This window comes from Aquarana catesbeiana, linkage group LG10 (assembly GCF_042186555.1).
Source record: "Aquarana catesbeiana isolate 2022-GZ linkage group LG10, ASM4218655v1, whole genome shotgun sequence".
Classification (NCBI taxonomy): Eukaryota; Metazoa; Chordata; class Amphibia; order Anura; family Ranidae; genus Aquarana; species Aquarana catesbeiana.
The window spans coordinates 128,145,826-128,162,905 of record NC_133333.1 but is presented as its reverse complement, the minus strand read 5'-3'; the positions used below and the strand labels follow the sequence as shown (position 1 = coordinate 128,162,905).

General features: G+C 39.9%; 1 protein-coding gene across 7 annotated transcripts in view; it reads right to left on the bottom strand.

The window, feature by feature from the left end:
* Positions 1 to 17,080, bottom strand: part of LOC141110881 (myosin-10-like) — a 308,010-nt gene that overhangs the window by 54,264 nt on the left and 236,666 nt on the right. For 4 of the 7 annotated variants that reach the window (XM_073602623.1, XM_073602621.1, XM_073602624.1 and 1 more), the window contains 8 exons: positions 16,106 to 16,220; positions 12,528 to 12,596; positions 8,213 to 8,406; positions 7,136 to 7,257; positions 6,692 to 6,761; positions 3,921 to 4,081; positions 1,795 to 1,903; positions 1,046 to 1,177 (listed from right to left, as the gene is read on the bottom strand). In XM_073602623.1, coding sequence (XP_073458724.1) covers positions 1,046 to 1,177; positions 1,795 to 1,903; positions 3,921 to 4,081; positions 6,692 to 6,761; positions 7,136 to 7,257; positions 8,213 to 8,406; positions 12,528 to 12,596; positions 16,106 to 16,220 — 972 coding nt within the window. The remainder of the gene's footprint in view (positions 1 to 1,045; positions 1,178 to 1,794; positions 1,904 to 3,920; positions 4,082 to 6,691; positions 6,762 to 7,135; positions 7,258 to 8,212; positions 8,407 to 12,527; positions 12,597 to 16,105; positions 16,221 to 17,080) is intronic. The other 3 variants (XM_073602626.1, XM_073602628.1, XM_073602627.1) reach the window with 1 other exon arrangement.

The window sequence follows — 17,080 nt, the reverse complement described above, 5'->3', positions numbered from 1 at the left end:
GAATCCCCAGAGCCAGGACATTGCCTTCTGATAGCAGCAGATGCAGCTGATTGGTTGCAGCCATTGATTGATGGAAAATATAACAACATCTATTTATGACAGAAGCCTATCAGACAAATGACTTCTGTTGAGCGGGGACGACCACACATTCATTGAAATTTCAATCAGTGTATGGCCAGCTTAAGCCACATCAACTGCTATTCCCCTATGTAATGGAAGGTTACCATCACCTGCTCTCAGTGGATGAGCAGGGTGGCAATTGGTAAGTTAGCCTTGCCATGAGGAAATGACCTTAATGGAGCACACAGAAAAGGCTTTCTGGCTTGAAACAAACAGCTGGAAATCTGCACTTAAAGTGGAAATAAACCCGATTCATGAAATTTAAGCTGGGCACATATATCTGCAGTGTTTTCTTATCTCTTTTGAAAGCACTATGTCCCGTAGCTGTCTCCTGCTCCGTTCCTCTGTTATCAGCCTGATAACTTTTGACAAGCTCTCCGAGACAGGAAATAGAAGTGTGTTTTAGGGAGGTTGCTATAAATAGATTAGCAGACTGCTAAACTATTCACAGGCAACCTCTGCATGTGTGGGGAGGGGGTATGTGCCTTTCCTCCAATCAGCTGTCTCCCAGTATCTAACAATAATCCACTCCTACAGGGGAGTGAGGAAGTGAAAAATCTAACAGGACGAGCACTTTCTAAACAGTATATAAAGTTGTCGACAGCACATATACATGTAAAACGTATGTAGGGAGTTTTGTTTCATCTCTGTGTATCATCTGAGGCTGTTCACTTCACTGGGTATATGTGAGGGTTTACATCCACTTTAATTTTAAATGTATAAAATGGCTAAATATATCACTTTCATGGGAAAAAAAGTAACAATTTATTTACTACTTGGAATATAATGTTTTACAGGAAAATAAGTCAAGTGCTCAAGTCACAACAGTACCAGCTTTAGTACATGCAGACTGTGTTCTGTAGATTTATCCAAGTTGGGAGATTTGCTCAATATGTCAACACTGACGTGGTTGTAATGACCTTACCTGCTGGTATTTGCTTCCCATATCCTTTAGCTCTTGTTCTGCCTTCACCTGGTTATCTTTCACCTTCTGCAGTTCCACTACCTTGGCCTGCATTACTTCATCCTGTCGGGTTACTTGTAACAAGGGCTTCACCTGGCAAAATAATCATAGTTTTTATTAGACATTTCTTTAATTGTTTAAGACAACCTTCAAAATACATATAACACTCAATCACACCGTTGCTCAAAATTCAATGCATATGAGAAAAAGTGCAGTTAATGTACAAGGCAAGTGTGACGGCATTAAAAAAATGTATGCCAAAGTGTGCCTCTTCAATATTTTTGGAATATCTACTTTATTGCCGCAGTCTCATTGTACTGCTTACATTATAGATACTGGTTAATAAAAAATGATGCAGTGTGAAGGCCTAAATAACTGCATACACTTTGAATCAATTGTTTATGTAGGTCACAATAAGGCGGGTATCAAGTAGAACAGCAGAAGCCTGGTATCTAGAATAAATGTTGGTTGGAGGTAATGATGATATACAATATCTGTGCTGCAAAAGCAACTGGGTAACAATCCCAGGAATCCAAGCCTTCCTGCTAGATACATTCAGCATAAGATGTGTCAGGATGGGTAGCACTTGTTTTCCCTCACCAACAAGTAAGCAGGGTATAAAAATGAAATACACTTAACTCAATAGCACCAGATTTATTAGCAGCATAAAAGCCATAAGAAAAAATATTTAACGTATCAAAATAGTATACCTTGGTAAAGAGTCTCCACCACTGCCAATGTCTTAGCTTGAGGTATGCAGCACAGTTCCTCTGCACCACCTTCAAAGCACTCATTTGTTGCTGTTTCTTTATAAAAGCTCTATAGAAAAAAGAAGTTTAGTGTATTCATGTGGGGAAATGTAAGAATTTCATATAAATACCAAACATTAAACACAAAGGGGACTATTTATAAAGAAAAAAAAAATCTTTGGGAATGTCTCAGCGATCCTGCAAAAGTCACAAACAATATCCATAAAGCTTAAAATTCACCTTTCAAAACATGTTACAACAATATTCAGGATGTAACATTTAACATGTTACGAATGAACCGGCCCCTGCTCCCCCCCTGATCTGACCGATAGCGAGGATCTCCCCCCCCCCCCCCACGCTAGCTGTCATGGTTTTTTTTAAAATGTGGCCGAGTGGGGCTCTGCCTGCCCAGCCACATCACTCATTCAAAGTCATCTGTGAATGGAAAACTATAAGTCCTGAAAGCCTTTGCAGCTGTTGGCTTGTAGTTTTCAATGAACTACCACGGCGCTGTGGAGCACTGTGGTGGTTCATTAAGTCTTCTTGTTGGATTGTATCTGCTTGCCTGTATGATGTTCGGGCACACAGATACACTTTCAGGTCTGCAAGAGGCCTGCATGGTGGCAGCGATCTGCTGATTGCTGGTGCAATGCTTTAAAGTAGTGGTCTCCAAACTGTGGAGCCAGATGCTTGCTTTTATCTGGCCCCTGGGGCACTATTTCATCCACTGATACCAACAATGGGGCATAACCCCCCCCCCACTGACCCCAATAAAGGGGCACAACAATCGGGGAAAATTCCTCCTAATGACGCCAACGATAGGGCATAATTTCTCCCAATGACACCAACAAAAGAGCACAATTCCTCCCAATGACACCAAAGATGGGGCATTGTTTTTTCCCACTGACATCTAAAAAATGTGCATTTATTTTTCTTTTTTTCTTAAAAGGTGAACTTATCCATTAAAGCCTACGTTCACCTTTTGAATAAAAACTAAATGCACATTTTTCACAATCTTTGCAGGTAAAAAAATTTCCATTGCACCCACGATCATCAGATTCAGTCACAAAAAAAGTGACTAAATGACACAGCCATGTGGGCGGAGCCCACACAGCCAAGCTGTTTTCAGATTCTGACAGTGGGTACAGGCAGAAGATCCTTGGCTCGATGTCACAGGGAAAGTGGGGGGGGCAGCGATGAACGCTGCAAATGCTGGAACATGTTACTTGTTCCACCCTAAAAACAGATGGAACACGTAACATGTTCCAAAGGTGAACTTATCCTTTAATATGGACCAAATGTCAGTTTCTTTTTGTTGCCAGCAGAGAAAAAAGCCCTAAGCTGGGCACACATGGGCCAAAAATTGGACAAAAACAGCGCGGCAGGAACTGGACAACTTTCAGCCCATGTGTACAGCTGTCTGTTCTACAGAAGTAAGTCTTATGAACGGCTTCTGTCAACGGGCCTGCTGGAAAACCAGAATCCAACTGGCATCCGATCAGCGCTGGCAACCAATGGCTGCGAGTACTGATCAGTTTGTTCTGGTGGAGTGAGGCGTCCCCTGTCAGAACACAATAGTACAGCAGGGGAGATCGCCGCACTAACATTGCTTGTTTTAGTAAGGCAATCTGTCAGTTTTTTTTCATTCAGCCTGTTAGGTTAAACTAAAAAAAACTTCTTGTGTGTACCCCGCACAACACTATATGTAGGATAAGAACATTTGACTAGAAGTGGAAATAATAAGAAGGAGACCTTTGCACTGCGTATAAATTGTATAGAGATTCCTCTTTCTCTCAAGGGATGAGCTGCAGGTTTGAACTGAACCTCCAGCTGCAGCGGGAAGTAAAACATTTAGCAGCAGTTTTAATGCCCAGTATTAATGCCACTGTCAAATGTGACTGCTTTCTGTTCCTGCTCAGGGCTCCTGTTAGAGAGCCGGCACCTACAGGCATCTTAACAGCCAGTGACACAAAACATGTGAATGTAAACAAAAGGGAAAGGGTAGTATAATAAAAAAAGGACGAAATGAAATCCAGGTGGAGATACCAAAGACTGTATATTGACTGAAAGGACACCCAGCAACTCACTTCCTAGCAAGGTATCCTCGGGCAGCAGCTTGGAAGAGTACAATGATGTCTGTAATCTTCAGATCTCTCTCCTCTTCCAGATGAGCCAGCACTCCAGCACGGAAGAATATTTTACTCTGTCCAATGCGGAAAAGATTGGGGTCTAGTTCCAAAGCTTTGATCTAAGATTCCAAAAAAGGGGAAGGAGCAACATGTATAAACATTAGAAATCAGAAACAAAGCCCTGAATACATCTATTTAAACATCGTAAATGCAAAAAGACTAAAATAAAATTAATGAACTATTTTGCTGTGCTGCAGATATTAAGATTCTACTCCAAAATGCCATAATAAAGGTTTAATGAACAAGGCAGTGGTAAAGGTAAAGCACAGTAGTCCAACTATTTAGAACCAATTTCTTAACTGACCTAAATACATTAAAACTGAAATTTGTCCCTATAATGACTACTCTAATATGCATGTAGCACCCTCTAGTTGTGCTAGGTGTGCACAGATAGATTTTGTTCGGGTAGGTAAATTTAAGCAGGCTTGACTGGCTTGATTGTCTGTTTTGATTCTGGGTTGGCGGGAAGTCAGGAAGGGCTGGGTGACTCACAGAGGCAGCATCACTGAGACCTCCCCTCTCCTTCCATAACATGCTAGAATCTTCTGGAAAGGAAGGAGGAGAGGAGAGGTGGAGCTGCCTGGAGTATTCTGAGGGCCCTGACCAATCCCCAACTTGGATTGGCAGGGGGCAGGCCCCCTCGAATATTCTGGGTCAGCCCAGCTGGGGAGGAGTTGTTCGGTGGAAGATGGAGATGAAGTGTTAAGCTGTTAGGGCGTTTGAGGGCACTCCCCAGTCTGGGGGGGGGGGGGGTGTTGCCTTGTGCCTGGGCTCGGGTGCAGATGGGACCCTCTTACAACCCCTGACCTGACCAGGAGGCACAGGAGGAGCAAGAGAGGACAGCAGGAGAACACTGCCAGGCAAATCTCCAGGAGTTCCACAGAGGCAGCCAAGAGGACTGGTGGGTGTTCAATAGAGAGTAGAGCTGCATGATTCTGGACAAAATGAGAATCACAATTTTTTTTCTTAGAATAAAGTTTACGATTCTCTCACAATTCTCGCGGCGTAACATCATCTTTCACATTATACAAAAAAATTGGGCTAACTTCACAGTTAAGTTTTTTATGAATTCATTAAAGTGTGTTTTTTCCCAAAAAATTGCGTTTGAAAGACCGCTGGGCAAATATAGTGTTACATAAAATATTGCAATAACCGCTATTTTATTCTCTAGGGTCCCTGCTAAAAAAAAAAAAATCTAATGTTTGGAGGTTCTAAGTAATTTTCTAGCAAAAAATGTCAGAAAAAGGTTTAGTCTTTAAGTGGGTAATTTTTCCTCGTTTACAGACATAAGTTCATTCCTCTGATCTAAAAGAACGAAGTGTTACAATGTTTCTCCTTATCTCCTCTAAGCGACGTTGCCATAAACTTGGCAAGCTGCCTGTTTTTTATTTATTTTTAATTTTTTTAGACAGCTGTCACCTGTGAGCAGAGAACTCTGCATAGAATCGGGAAAATGCTTTGTTAAGATCGCAAGGGGGAAGATTCGTAATCTGATTCTTTAAAGATTAATCATGCAGCTCTAGGACTGGGAGAGTATAGTCTGGGATGGGTGCAGAGCCAGTGGAGTGGACTGTGGTGGCACGGGCAGTGGAGAGAAGCAGCTGCAGCCAGGAGGGCTGGCAGGGCCTGAAGATGTGGGGTTGGGATCAGTAGCCACGTGGACAGCTATCACTAGGACTACCATCATTTTGCTACATCAAATGTGCCCACGGTCCCTGCCTGCAAAGGGCATTTACTCAGGCCTGGCTGAGCCAGTGTTGGGCCTAAACTATAGTGCTAGCTGGTCCAGAACAAGCAGTAATGAAGTGATGTGCTGGAGCTGGAAGTGAGAAGGCGTATATACAGAGAGTGTCTATAGTTGCAGTCCCAAGTTTTTATTTTTTTTCAATCAAGTGGGCGCCCCATACTTACCTTTACCCCATCCAAGTTAAGTTCCCCCCCGATAAAATAAAAAAAAAAAAAAAAACAAAGTGCAAGGACTGGTTTTCTGCCTAATGCCCTGTACACACGGTCGGACTTTGTTCGGACATTCCGACAACAAAATCCTAGGATTTTTTCCGACGGATGTTGGCTCAAACTTGTCTTGCATACACACGGTCACACAAAGTTGTCGGAAAATCCGATCGTTCTGAACGCGGTGACGTAAAACACGTACGTCGGGACTATAAACGGGGCAGTGGCCAATAGCTTTCATCTCTTTATTTATTCTGAGCATGCGTGGCACTTTGTCCGTTGGATTTGTGTACACACGATCAGAATTTCTGACAACGGATTTTGTTGTCGGAAAATTTTATATCCTGCTCTCAAACTTTGTGTGTCGGAAAATCCGATGGAAAATGTGTGATGGAGCCTACACACGGTCGGAATTTCCGACAACAAGGTCCTATCACACATTTTCCGTCGGAAAATCCGACCGTGTGTACAGGGCATAAGAGTGATTGAGAACTGTGTGCCTGACTGTGCAGGGTGAGAGACGGACCACAATCACCAGCAGCCTTGAAAAAATAATACATCCATGGGCAACACCAACACTTTTCTTTCTTCCAGTATTACCAGTCAGTCCCTTATCGTTAAACTTTGATATGTGAGCTTATGGAGGTCAAATAATAAATATCGTCATAACTAGCTAAATTAATTTATTCACAAAATAAAAATATACACATTCTTACCATTATTGCGCAAGCTTGTTTCCCATCCATAAATCCTTTTGGAATAGCATTTGGAGTCAAAATCTCATATCTAAAATTAAGAGCAGAATTTATTGTTTGTTAGTGCCACAATAACATTAGAACCTGATTCTCAGGCATCATGCACCAGGAATATAACCATTTGTCCAAACTTTCAATGGGTCAGCATAGTATATATGAGCCAAGTCTTGGTAATCTTTTTGGTAGGGGATCTGATTGTGTAAATCCATTCTGGGATGCTTCAGGAATATATACAAGATCTCAATGTACTCATTTGTATGGGTGGGGACTACCATAGATTAGAGTAGAGAGTGTGCAGAGGCATCTTGACCCTGATGTATGCCCTTCACTTATATATTAAATATTACAGGTACTAATATTTTACAAGTTATAACAAGATTTCTTTTGTTGGGAGAGCACGCTTACCTTTGCCTGAACTCCTGGAAGATGATTCTGTTTGGGAAGCCTTGTCTACAAATACGGATTCCTTCCAGAACTCCATTACAGCGCAACTGGTCAAGGACTAGGTGAGGCTCCAGTTTCCCAGCCTAATTAGGAGATGTGTCAATTAATACACAGCTATACATGAGTCATTATATTATCTGTTTTTTTAACTGTAACTTTGAACTCACGTTAATTTTAAGGACCCATTCATACCTGTCTGCTGTAGTGCATTAGGTTAAGGCAGCCCATATTGATTTGGCTGCCAATGTACTAGAGCAGACAGAAATATATACCTGCACCTTTTTTTCCTGACACTGCACACCACAAAGCAGTACATTAAGATGCAACACAAGTGCACTGTAAAGTTGTGTTGGGTTCCATTCAAAATGAACTGTGTGTAACTGCAACATAAAGGTGTGAGGCCATTCTAAAAGTAGCCTACAGAAATGGTGCCAGCTCACATCCTTAATTTATCACCAGAGCGCCCAGGCAAATATTAGCCATAGCTTTCATGGTCAATTCTTGGCCCTCCTCAATGAACCTTCCTATTGACCATTGAGGTTGGTCTGGGTGGAAGGAAGCAATCCATCACCTACAGAAACTATGAAAAAAATGAAAGCCTAAGTTCACTTTAAACAATAACATTTAAAAAAATCAGCACATGGGAAATAACTTCAGTGAAATTTGTCCCTTGTGCTGCTGTATTTCCCTTTCACAGAAATCTTCCAAGTCCCCCCTGCCACCACTATTTTCTGGTGTTGCAGGGGATAATAGAACTAAGGGACTGTGACAGGCTCTCATCGAGAGTGCCCAACTATGCCCACCCAAAGAATGAATGAAACAGGATCCATGAATGGAGAAGGGGTGAATGATTGAAAAGTCTACCCCTTCCGTTCATAGGTCACATTTCACTCATATAAGCTGAAGTATGGCTTCTACACACATAAAAACAAACACACACATAAAAAAATAAACCTATTCTTTGTAATGTTATATTACACCTAAAACCTAAATGAAAATACGTATTACATATTGTACATTGCTGTGTAAATATCTTACTCTTTTTTCATGGTTGGGAATGATGCATCGGACAAAGTTGGGGTTGGTGTTTCTAAGTGTAGACATCAGCTTAGCCAGCGATTCTTTGTAGAGCTGCCCCACAGTGCGGAACATTCCTTTCTTTGTCTTGTATGATGAGCCAAATGTTGCGTCAGACATACCACTCATCTGGTCAAGTCCTACAATTCTATCCACTGTGGATGAAATAAATGGAAGTGAGATTCAGACATAACACACAAATCTGCTCACTAAGTGAATGCACAGCAGTAATCCTAAACTACCAATCATATTCAGCCATGACCTGACCAGGCTGCTTATCAGAGCAGGCAGAACAAGAAAAATGGCAGATTGGTGGCTATGGCTTACTGCTGTTGGTTACCTTATTGAATGAATGTGATAGTGAGTAAATATAAAACTATGGTATTACTAGAATGCTAAAAAGTTGTGAATACAGGAATCTGATATAGTACTGTACAACAACTGCACACATACAAAGGCAACAAACATGAGTTTACATAACACGTTACTTAGGAATATAATTATGATAGCCTAAATAAAGGTCTAGATGCTTATGGGACATACACAGGGGTCTACTTACCTCTGAGCATTAACCTGAATCAGTTTTGTACTCTAAATTAGTATTTGAAGCATATTGATATATTGTACTTGTAAAAAAATATATATATATTTTATTTGTTTTAGCTTTGAAAAGAGAAGAAAATGGTTAAGGCCCCTGCCAGTTTTTTTACTGTCTGTGTTTCATCCAGGAGATGCCCCTTTATTTCCTATCCAAGGAACAGAAAGAAAGCAGATTTCTCCAAACAAGGGGGTATTACCTGTTAGTTGTCACCAGATCAGGTTTTATATATATTTCCTGCTGCTATGATAATAGGTGTATCTATCTACCTTGTATGCAATATCAAAAACAGAGTCAAGCACTGCTTCTATATCATATCCCAAGTATAAACTCAATATGTGATCATTTCATATATATACAAATAATCAACAAATGACTAGTGCAGATAAAGTAATAATGAGTCCTTGATAGATCATCAAGATCTTTAATATCTTAATACAATTCATAGATTCCATAAGGTCAAATAAAGTGCAAGTGCTGATGGCTTCTTCAAAAGTGTGGGATCAGGTTTGCTTATCGAAAGATTTTCCCTCACCTTCTGTCCTCATGACAACGCAAACAATGTTGAGGTTCCTATCACCTTCTGTACTGAAGACACAGATGACAATAGAAACCTGACAGGGGTTCTCACCCCTTACAATCTTATCCAAAGTTATGGCTTTATATACACCTAAATAAAGTGTGAGCCAAAGGAAATATACTATAGATGAAAGGGCTTAACATTTTAGACAAAGCAATACACTTGACATGTAGGGTATAAGGAACCTTTCTTCAACATGGTTGTCTTTGTGAATGTATTTGCCACAATTGTCCAAATATCAATGAATGATACAATTCCATTGTGAAGAGCTAATCACTGCTTCTTCCATAATGGTTTCGTAAGAGACGCAGACCTCTCCTGGGTAGAATAAAAACTTCTAGACAAAGGGCACATTCCAACATTTGCTTTTATCATAAAAGGCTGTATTTACAACTTACACACTGCTAGGTAGGCTCATGGAAAAAAAAAAGTATACTTTTAAGTACTGATTTTATTTACTACAGCTTGCACTGTAAATGAATAAATAAGGCCACTTACACCAACGGAGTGCATATGTGCACAGTGCTATGGCTTCTTTGTATGACTGCAGAAGTAACATCTGAGACCGAAGACTAATATATAGCAGCTAAACTCTGGGATAGCATGCATATGCAGACAATATACACTAGATGGTGCTAGTAAGCTGGATAGTTTAGTTATATATATGCAATCTATGCCTTTTTTGTCAATTGGCGTCATACCATTTGTCCTCCATATAATATATCCTTAATTCATGAAAGGCAGGCTACATTTAAAAAAAATACATATAAAGCTCATTAACAGATGTCAAGTGTAAGACTGCATATATTCGATCTTTTACATACGATATCCACAAATCAATATTTCTGTACTGTACTGCTCTAATGAATACAATTACACTTCTGTTCTCCTTGAAAGAGAACAAATATTAAGTAAGGTGAATGGGTGTTTGTATATAACGCTTTCCGCCTTCAAGATTGATTTTTTTCCAGCCTTTCTGAGACAAATGCAACAAGTTTTATTACAAGTTTCATTATAAGGGGTAACAGAAATAATCCATTAAATCATATTAGCAGCTAGCTGAACCATATTAATGGGGATAAATGAAAGCTTTGTATTTGTTTTATTTTTTAAGGTTAGGAGTGAAAAAATACATTCTAGAACATTTTGTTTCCTGGGGAAACGTGAAATACTGCATACTAAAATAATTGCACGTAATATTATACAGCTCTAGCTACTTATTTAAAGTAAAATGAGACCTTTGAGAATTTAAAGTAAATCTGAGACCTCCCTACCATTGTTGCTGTGCTTGCAGAAGCCTATAGTGCCCCCTGCTCTGGACAGAGGTTAGAAATAGCCTTCCAGTGCTCAGGAATGACATAAGCAAGCTCACTCTGAATGCTGATGACATCATCACAATACTCTTGCTGGGAACACTTACTCTCCATGGGGCTTAGGCGCCTTTCTGAACTGTGCAGGGCCAGGACAAGGGGTGGGCAGAAGGGGCGGCTGGAGCGCTGTGGTATCCTGTGAGGTGGGTGGGGGGCACCACAAGGAGATGGGGGGGTAGATTTGTGTTGGGAGGGGGAATGTGGAGGGTGGCAGGAAATAAGAATTGTTCTAGGAGGGGAAATTAGGGGTGTGCGATAGGAATGGTAATTTGGAGAATTTGTTTTGGGATGGGGAGGTTGATTTGTGCCAGGAGGGGGGATTTTGGTTGGTTTGTGCTAGAAGAGGTGATATGGTAGAGAGAGCGCAAATTTGTGCTAGGAGGGGGCATTTTTTTGGGGGGGGGAACCTGCGCTCCCGACTTGTGTTGGGAGGAGGGATGGGGGAGAATGATTTGTGCCAGGAGGGGGGATTTGGGGGGGTTTATGCTAGAAGAGGTGATATGGTAGAGGGGGAAGGGAATTTGTGCTAGGAGGGGAAATTTCTTCGGGGGGAGGGGCAACTTGCGCTTGTAGGCATGATAGAAGGGTAGTAGTGCAAGGAGGGGAGATTTGGGGGGGTGGATTTGTGCTATGGGGGGATTGGGGGGGTTTATTCTGGGAGGGGGGATTTGTAGTGGGGGGAGAGGATTTGTGCTTGGACGGTAAATTTGAGGGGTAGAGGATTTGTGCTAGGAGGGCTGATTACTTTTTTTTTTGGGGGGGGGGTTGTGGCAGGTGGATTTGGTGGGAGAGAGGATTAGAGGTTGGAGGTGGGATGGGATTTCAGCAGGGGGGGCAGATTTGTACTGGCAGAAGGGGGAATTTATGATTATGGGGTAGGCATGCAGATTAGTGCTCAACTTTTTTTTGAGGGGGGGAATGGGGTCTCTAGATGACCTTGTCCTGGCACTGGTATGCCCTGTACACACGATCGGATATTGATTTTGACATTGATCGGACATTCCGACAACAAAATCCATCGGATTTTTTCCGACGGATTTTGCCCAAACTTGTCTTGCATACACACGGCCGCACAAAGTTGTCGGAAAATCCGATCATTCTGAACACAGTGATGTAAAACACATACGTCGGGACTATAAACGGGGCAATAGCCAATAGCTTTCGTCTCTTAATTTCTTCTGAGCATGCGTGGCACTTTGTCTGTCGGATTTGTGTACACACGATCGGAATTTAAACGATTGGATTTTGTTGTCGGAAAATTTTATATCCTGCTCTCAAACTTTGTGTGTCGGAAATTCCAACGGAAAAAGTCCGATGTAGCCCACACACGATCGGAACTTCCGACAACACAATCCGATTGCACTTTTTCCATCAGAAAATCCGACCGCGTGTAGAGGGCAGTACTGTGTGTAGGTTACAGGTTACACATCTAATATGCATAGGTGGTAGATTAAACAGATAAGCATTGCAATGTTACACTTGATATCTCAGTGAAATTACCGATCACAATGAATTCACTTATTTTATTGCATTTTAAGCTTTGATTATATATAGCGTGCCCTCACTGCCCTGAATAATGCTTTTTAAGGCTCAATAAAGCAGAACAAGAACAGACAAAGCTGAAGGTGAGACAGAAATAATAGAAGCAAGCTGTGTGAAAACATCCATTGTAACACAGCATGCTAGGATGAAAATATTATAAAACTGACATAGAACCGAGAAACCTACTTTCACCTGGGCCTTGGGGCAGCACAGCGTAGGTGTCAAAGAAATAAACCGCCTGAATATTCTGGATATCTGAAGGAATGCAGCATGGCAGTGTAGGGAAGGGACATTGTGCGGAGTGGCAATATTTGTCATATGGTAATTTAAATGTGACCAAACCATTGACAGAAAATGACAGGTTTAGTATCATTTAGTTGGCAGAACATTAAGTAATAATACAAAAATAATAATTAAAGTGTATAACAAAGTAAGTAATATGTCATAATAAGTAATGTTTAACAAGTGTGAATACAATGAATTGGTGATATGAGGTTAAATGTGGAAGGAAAAGCAAAGCAAGGGAGAAAGAATAGTAAAGAATAGGTTAGATAGAGAATTCAGAAGCACATTAGTTGCATGTATCTAATATAACAAATATACAGCACTGTTAAAAAAGTATAGTGTTAACATATACCAAAATTTGATTATACCAATCATATACTGAAACAGAAAAAGACAAAAGCAAAGTGTAATATTTCACAACTCCAACTGACCAACACCAAAATGAGAACTTCTCTCTCACTGATCTAGTTACAACAATTGAAATTTGGTTGGGTGCTATAGGTTATCGCTACAGCAACTCAAATGCTCTTTGGGTCTCTTTTTTAGAATCTGTTTAGCTCCAGGAAGAGAGTTAAGTCTGTGCTTTTCCTACCCTGTATATTCATTATACTGTACACAATCTATATTGCTACTTTTCAACTATGGAATCAACTGACTCTTTAGAAGCGCCAAACAAGGAAGGAAGAGAAACTGATCACCACATTAAAAGTCTCAAAACAATTCATTGAATGATTCAAACAGATTCCTAGGGTTTGGATGATTCAATAAATTGTTCTGAGGCTTTTAATGTGATGAGTGGTTCCTCTTCCTTCCTTGTTCGGAGCCTCTGAACAGACTATGTTAGTGACTGACAATTATAGGAACTGTCTCCTATCATTGATGGTGGCTCAGGGATTCAGCACCTGCCGTGGAATATTTACTTTGTGTCTACTATGGATTCAACTGAAATCCTTATTTTCTATATCCGGTCGATAAAACATTTGGGCTTGAGTCGAATGCTGCTCAATTTCTTCATCTAATTCATTTCCTGGGCTGAGACCCCCTACTACAGCATTGGTTAAAATTGTGCCATTCTATCTTTGTATGCACAATGTACTTTTTACAACACCATTGGTTTTTCTAACAATTATCCTCATATCTGTGCTGATTGATGGAAGGTCTCCCTCAAGGTTATGACATTTCAAAATGCCATGCTTGTTCATATTTTGTTTGGACCTTCAGTACACGAACTGAGCTTTGCATTTTTCGGTTGGTTCTTATCCCGTTAGTTATGATGAAAATCTAAGCAAGTGATTAGAAATATTTTATTAGTTTAACAAAATTGAAAGCTAAATTCTGATTTTGTATTGATTATTGTGGGCTGCAGTAATTAATTGTTACTTTGAAACTTGGTTATGCTTTAGAAGGCAAGATGCTAACTAAAGCTTTTAGAAGGTAACTGCTTAGCAATGAAATGCAGAATACATTGGTGTACACATGAACATATGGATTTTTATTAAATTCAACCAATGTTAAATCCATTGTTATTTATTCTGAAGACGATAAAAGGTAACCAAAACTATACAATTTTTTTCCAATTTAAAGCGTAACTTAACTTTCGAGGAGAAAAGAAACATTTGCCTCTGTATGATGGGGATCCCCTGAAGACGTCCGTTGCACCAAACAAAACACGTGTACAGTGAGGCCAATGGCATATGATGTTGTACATCCACTGTTGATCCCCGGTATGGTGTGTTTTGCCAGGGTTACTCTAACTTTTGTGAGTATATCTACCTTTAATAAAACGTGGTTTTAGCATACTACTCTATGGCCTTTTGTTCTTTCTCCTACCATTACTTTGAGGTCCTGTCTTTGGATAACCAGTGAAGGACCGTGGAGTCAGTAGTATCCTGAGTGGTGGCCCCAATTGGCTGATTTCTGAGCTGTTGATCTCTTATCAATTGGAGATCATTACTGTTTGGTAAGGGAACTGGCTGTGAGGCGGTTTGGTATTCTTACACGTGGACTTTCATCATTTAAAAAATTTCAATTTTGGACTTTTAAATATTTCACATTGAAGTTTACTTCTTTGTTATGCATAAGTGAATTATATGTTATGGGACTGCTATTTTATCACTTAATCTGATTTGATGCACATTGTTTATTATGGTTTAATATGAGTTAACCTTATTTTTTTCACACACATATTTTTGTATTGATTACTACAGAGATATTGGTTTTGCACACCTTTTAAAGTAATTATTTTTGTAATTTGTGTATGGAACACGAGTTGCTGCATTACCTCCTTTTGCACTAAGCGCAATTTTTTTCTGTGCTTATACATTACAAAATGGCTTGTGCCCCAGTTGTATATGTTATATGATTTTTTTGCAATATTTTATGCATAAAAGTGGAGTTACCCGTTAAGTTTAAAGGCTAACGCCACCTTTTGCAACATGTTACACCCATATTTAGGATATAATATGTATGTTGTAATATGCTGCTAAGCAACCCCCACCCCGGGGCGCCCTGAACTTAGCCTTTAAAGAGGTTTTCATCTTATATGGAAACTCCCACCTACAGTTAATCCCTTCCATTTAGCTGCTTGAAGATGAAACCTAAAACTGCCACTACTTGTTCCAGTAAAACAACAGATGTGGGAGTGTTAAGCCCCTCTGAGCATGTGCTTCATTGAAAAATGAAAAAAAGTTTTTACATTTTTCAATAAAAAACATTTTGAGATTTTTTTTTTAACAGTCATTCTCTATAAAATACGCCGGTCTCTAACTTAACCTTTTAAACCTAACATATCTGCCTAGAACATCTTTGTCTCTTTCCCATAGCTGGTTTTGTGCACCCCAGAAAACTTCAAACCTGGCTACACTCAGTTTTAACTTCTCCAAGACATGTTCACTAAGGCACTCTGGGAAGTCCCCCAAGACACTTTGGGAAGTTCACCCCCATCTTTCAAAGGATTACACACACCTTAGAGGTCCATGGAAAAACACATATTGGTAAATAGGATATGGGTGATAAATTCTCTGCATGTGCAGTGTCAGGGCTCCTGGGACCACAGCACCAGCTAGGAGAAGAGTTTGGAGGCACTTTTAGGGGATGTGATGTTTGAGTGAGGAGTTAAATTCATAAGGTTTGGCTGGTTACAGCATCACTTTAAAGTAAGCCGTTTGTTATAGTACATACAAAAATGAAGGCTTTGTGGTTGCAGTGCAGTGAACAGTAGTTGATTATATCATTCAATTACACAAGGGAAAAGTAATACTCTGCAATCTTTGTTTTTATAAATTAATAATACAGTATATTGGACTAGAACACTATACCAATCCATAGAAGATAAATGTTTTTTAGTTACAAAACGTCTTTCTAAACAATATGGTATAAATGCAGGATGTCAAAACAAACTCCATATGCTTTGCAGTAAGGTACAGTAAACTACTGACTCATATCTACCATTCTGTCCTCAACATTTCTCCTTCACTCACCATCTTTCCAGAGCTCTCCTGTAAATTTGTCTGTGCTCTGATGAAGGAGAGTGGCCACATTATCATTCAAAGGGTCCATGTTCTTCATCAGCCATTCATCTGCTTTATAGTCCACCTGTTAAAAGCCCAGAACAATCATAAAATACACAGACATGTACACCATTATCACAGAGCAAACCTGTAATCTTCAGGACACTGCATGCTGGAAACAAGCGACAACCTTAGTAAACACCCAATTTGGCCTTTGTAATGAGGACATATGCAATGAAGAAGCACAAAGTGTGCTGTAAAAATATACAATGAATGCCAAGAAATGGTATCTGCGTGTATTATGCATAAATCTAAGTGGAGCTCTAGGAGTGGAAGAATTATACAAGAAAAAGTATATATATAATCAATCTAGAACTTAAATTAAACATTTACAAAAACTGGATAGTGCGAAATCGGGTGCAGCTCTGCGTGGTAGCCAATCAGTTTCTAACATGAGTTTGTCCATTTAAGCTTTGACAATAAAATCTGAAAGCTGATTGGTTTCTATGCAGAGCTGCACCAGATTTTGCACACTCCACTCTCCAGTACAAATTACTGATGATTATTACATAATTTAAATTGTATTTAAACCTAAGAACAAAAATGTAATACAATATCTCACAAAAGTGAGTACACCCCTCAAATTTTTGTAAATATTTTATTATATCTTTTCATGTGACAACACTGAAGAAATGACACTTTGCTACAATGTAAAGTAGTGAGTGTACAGCTTTGTATAACAGTGTAAATTTACTGTCCCCTCAAAATAACTCAACACACAGACATTAGTGTCTAAACAGCTGGCAACAAAGTAAGTACACTCCTAAGTGAAAATGTCCAAATTGGGCCCAAAGTGTCAATATTTTGTGTGGCCACCATTATTTTCCCGCACTGCCTTAACCTCTTGGGCATGGAGTTCACCAGAGCTTCACAGGTTGCCACTGG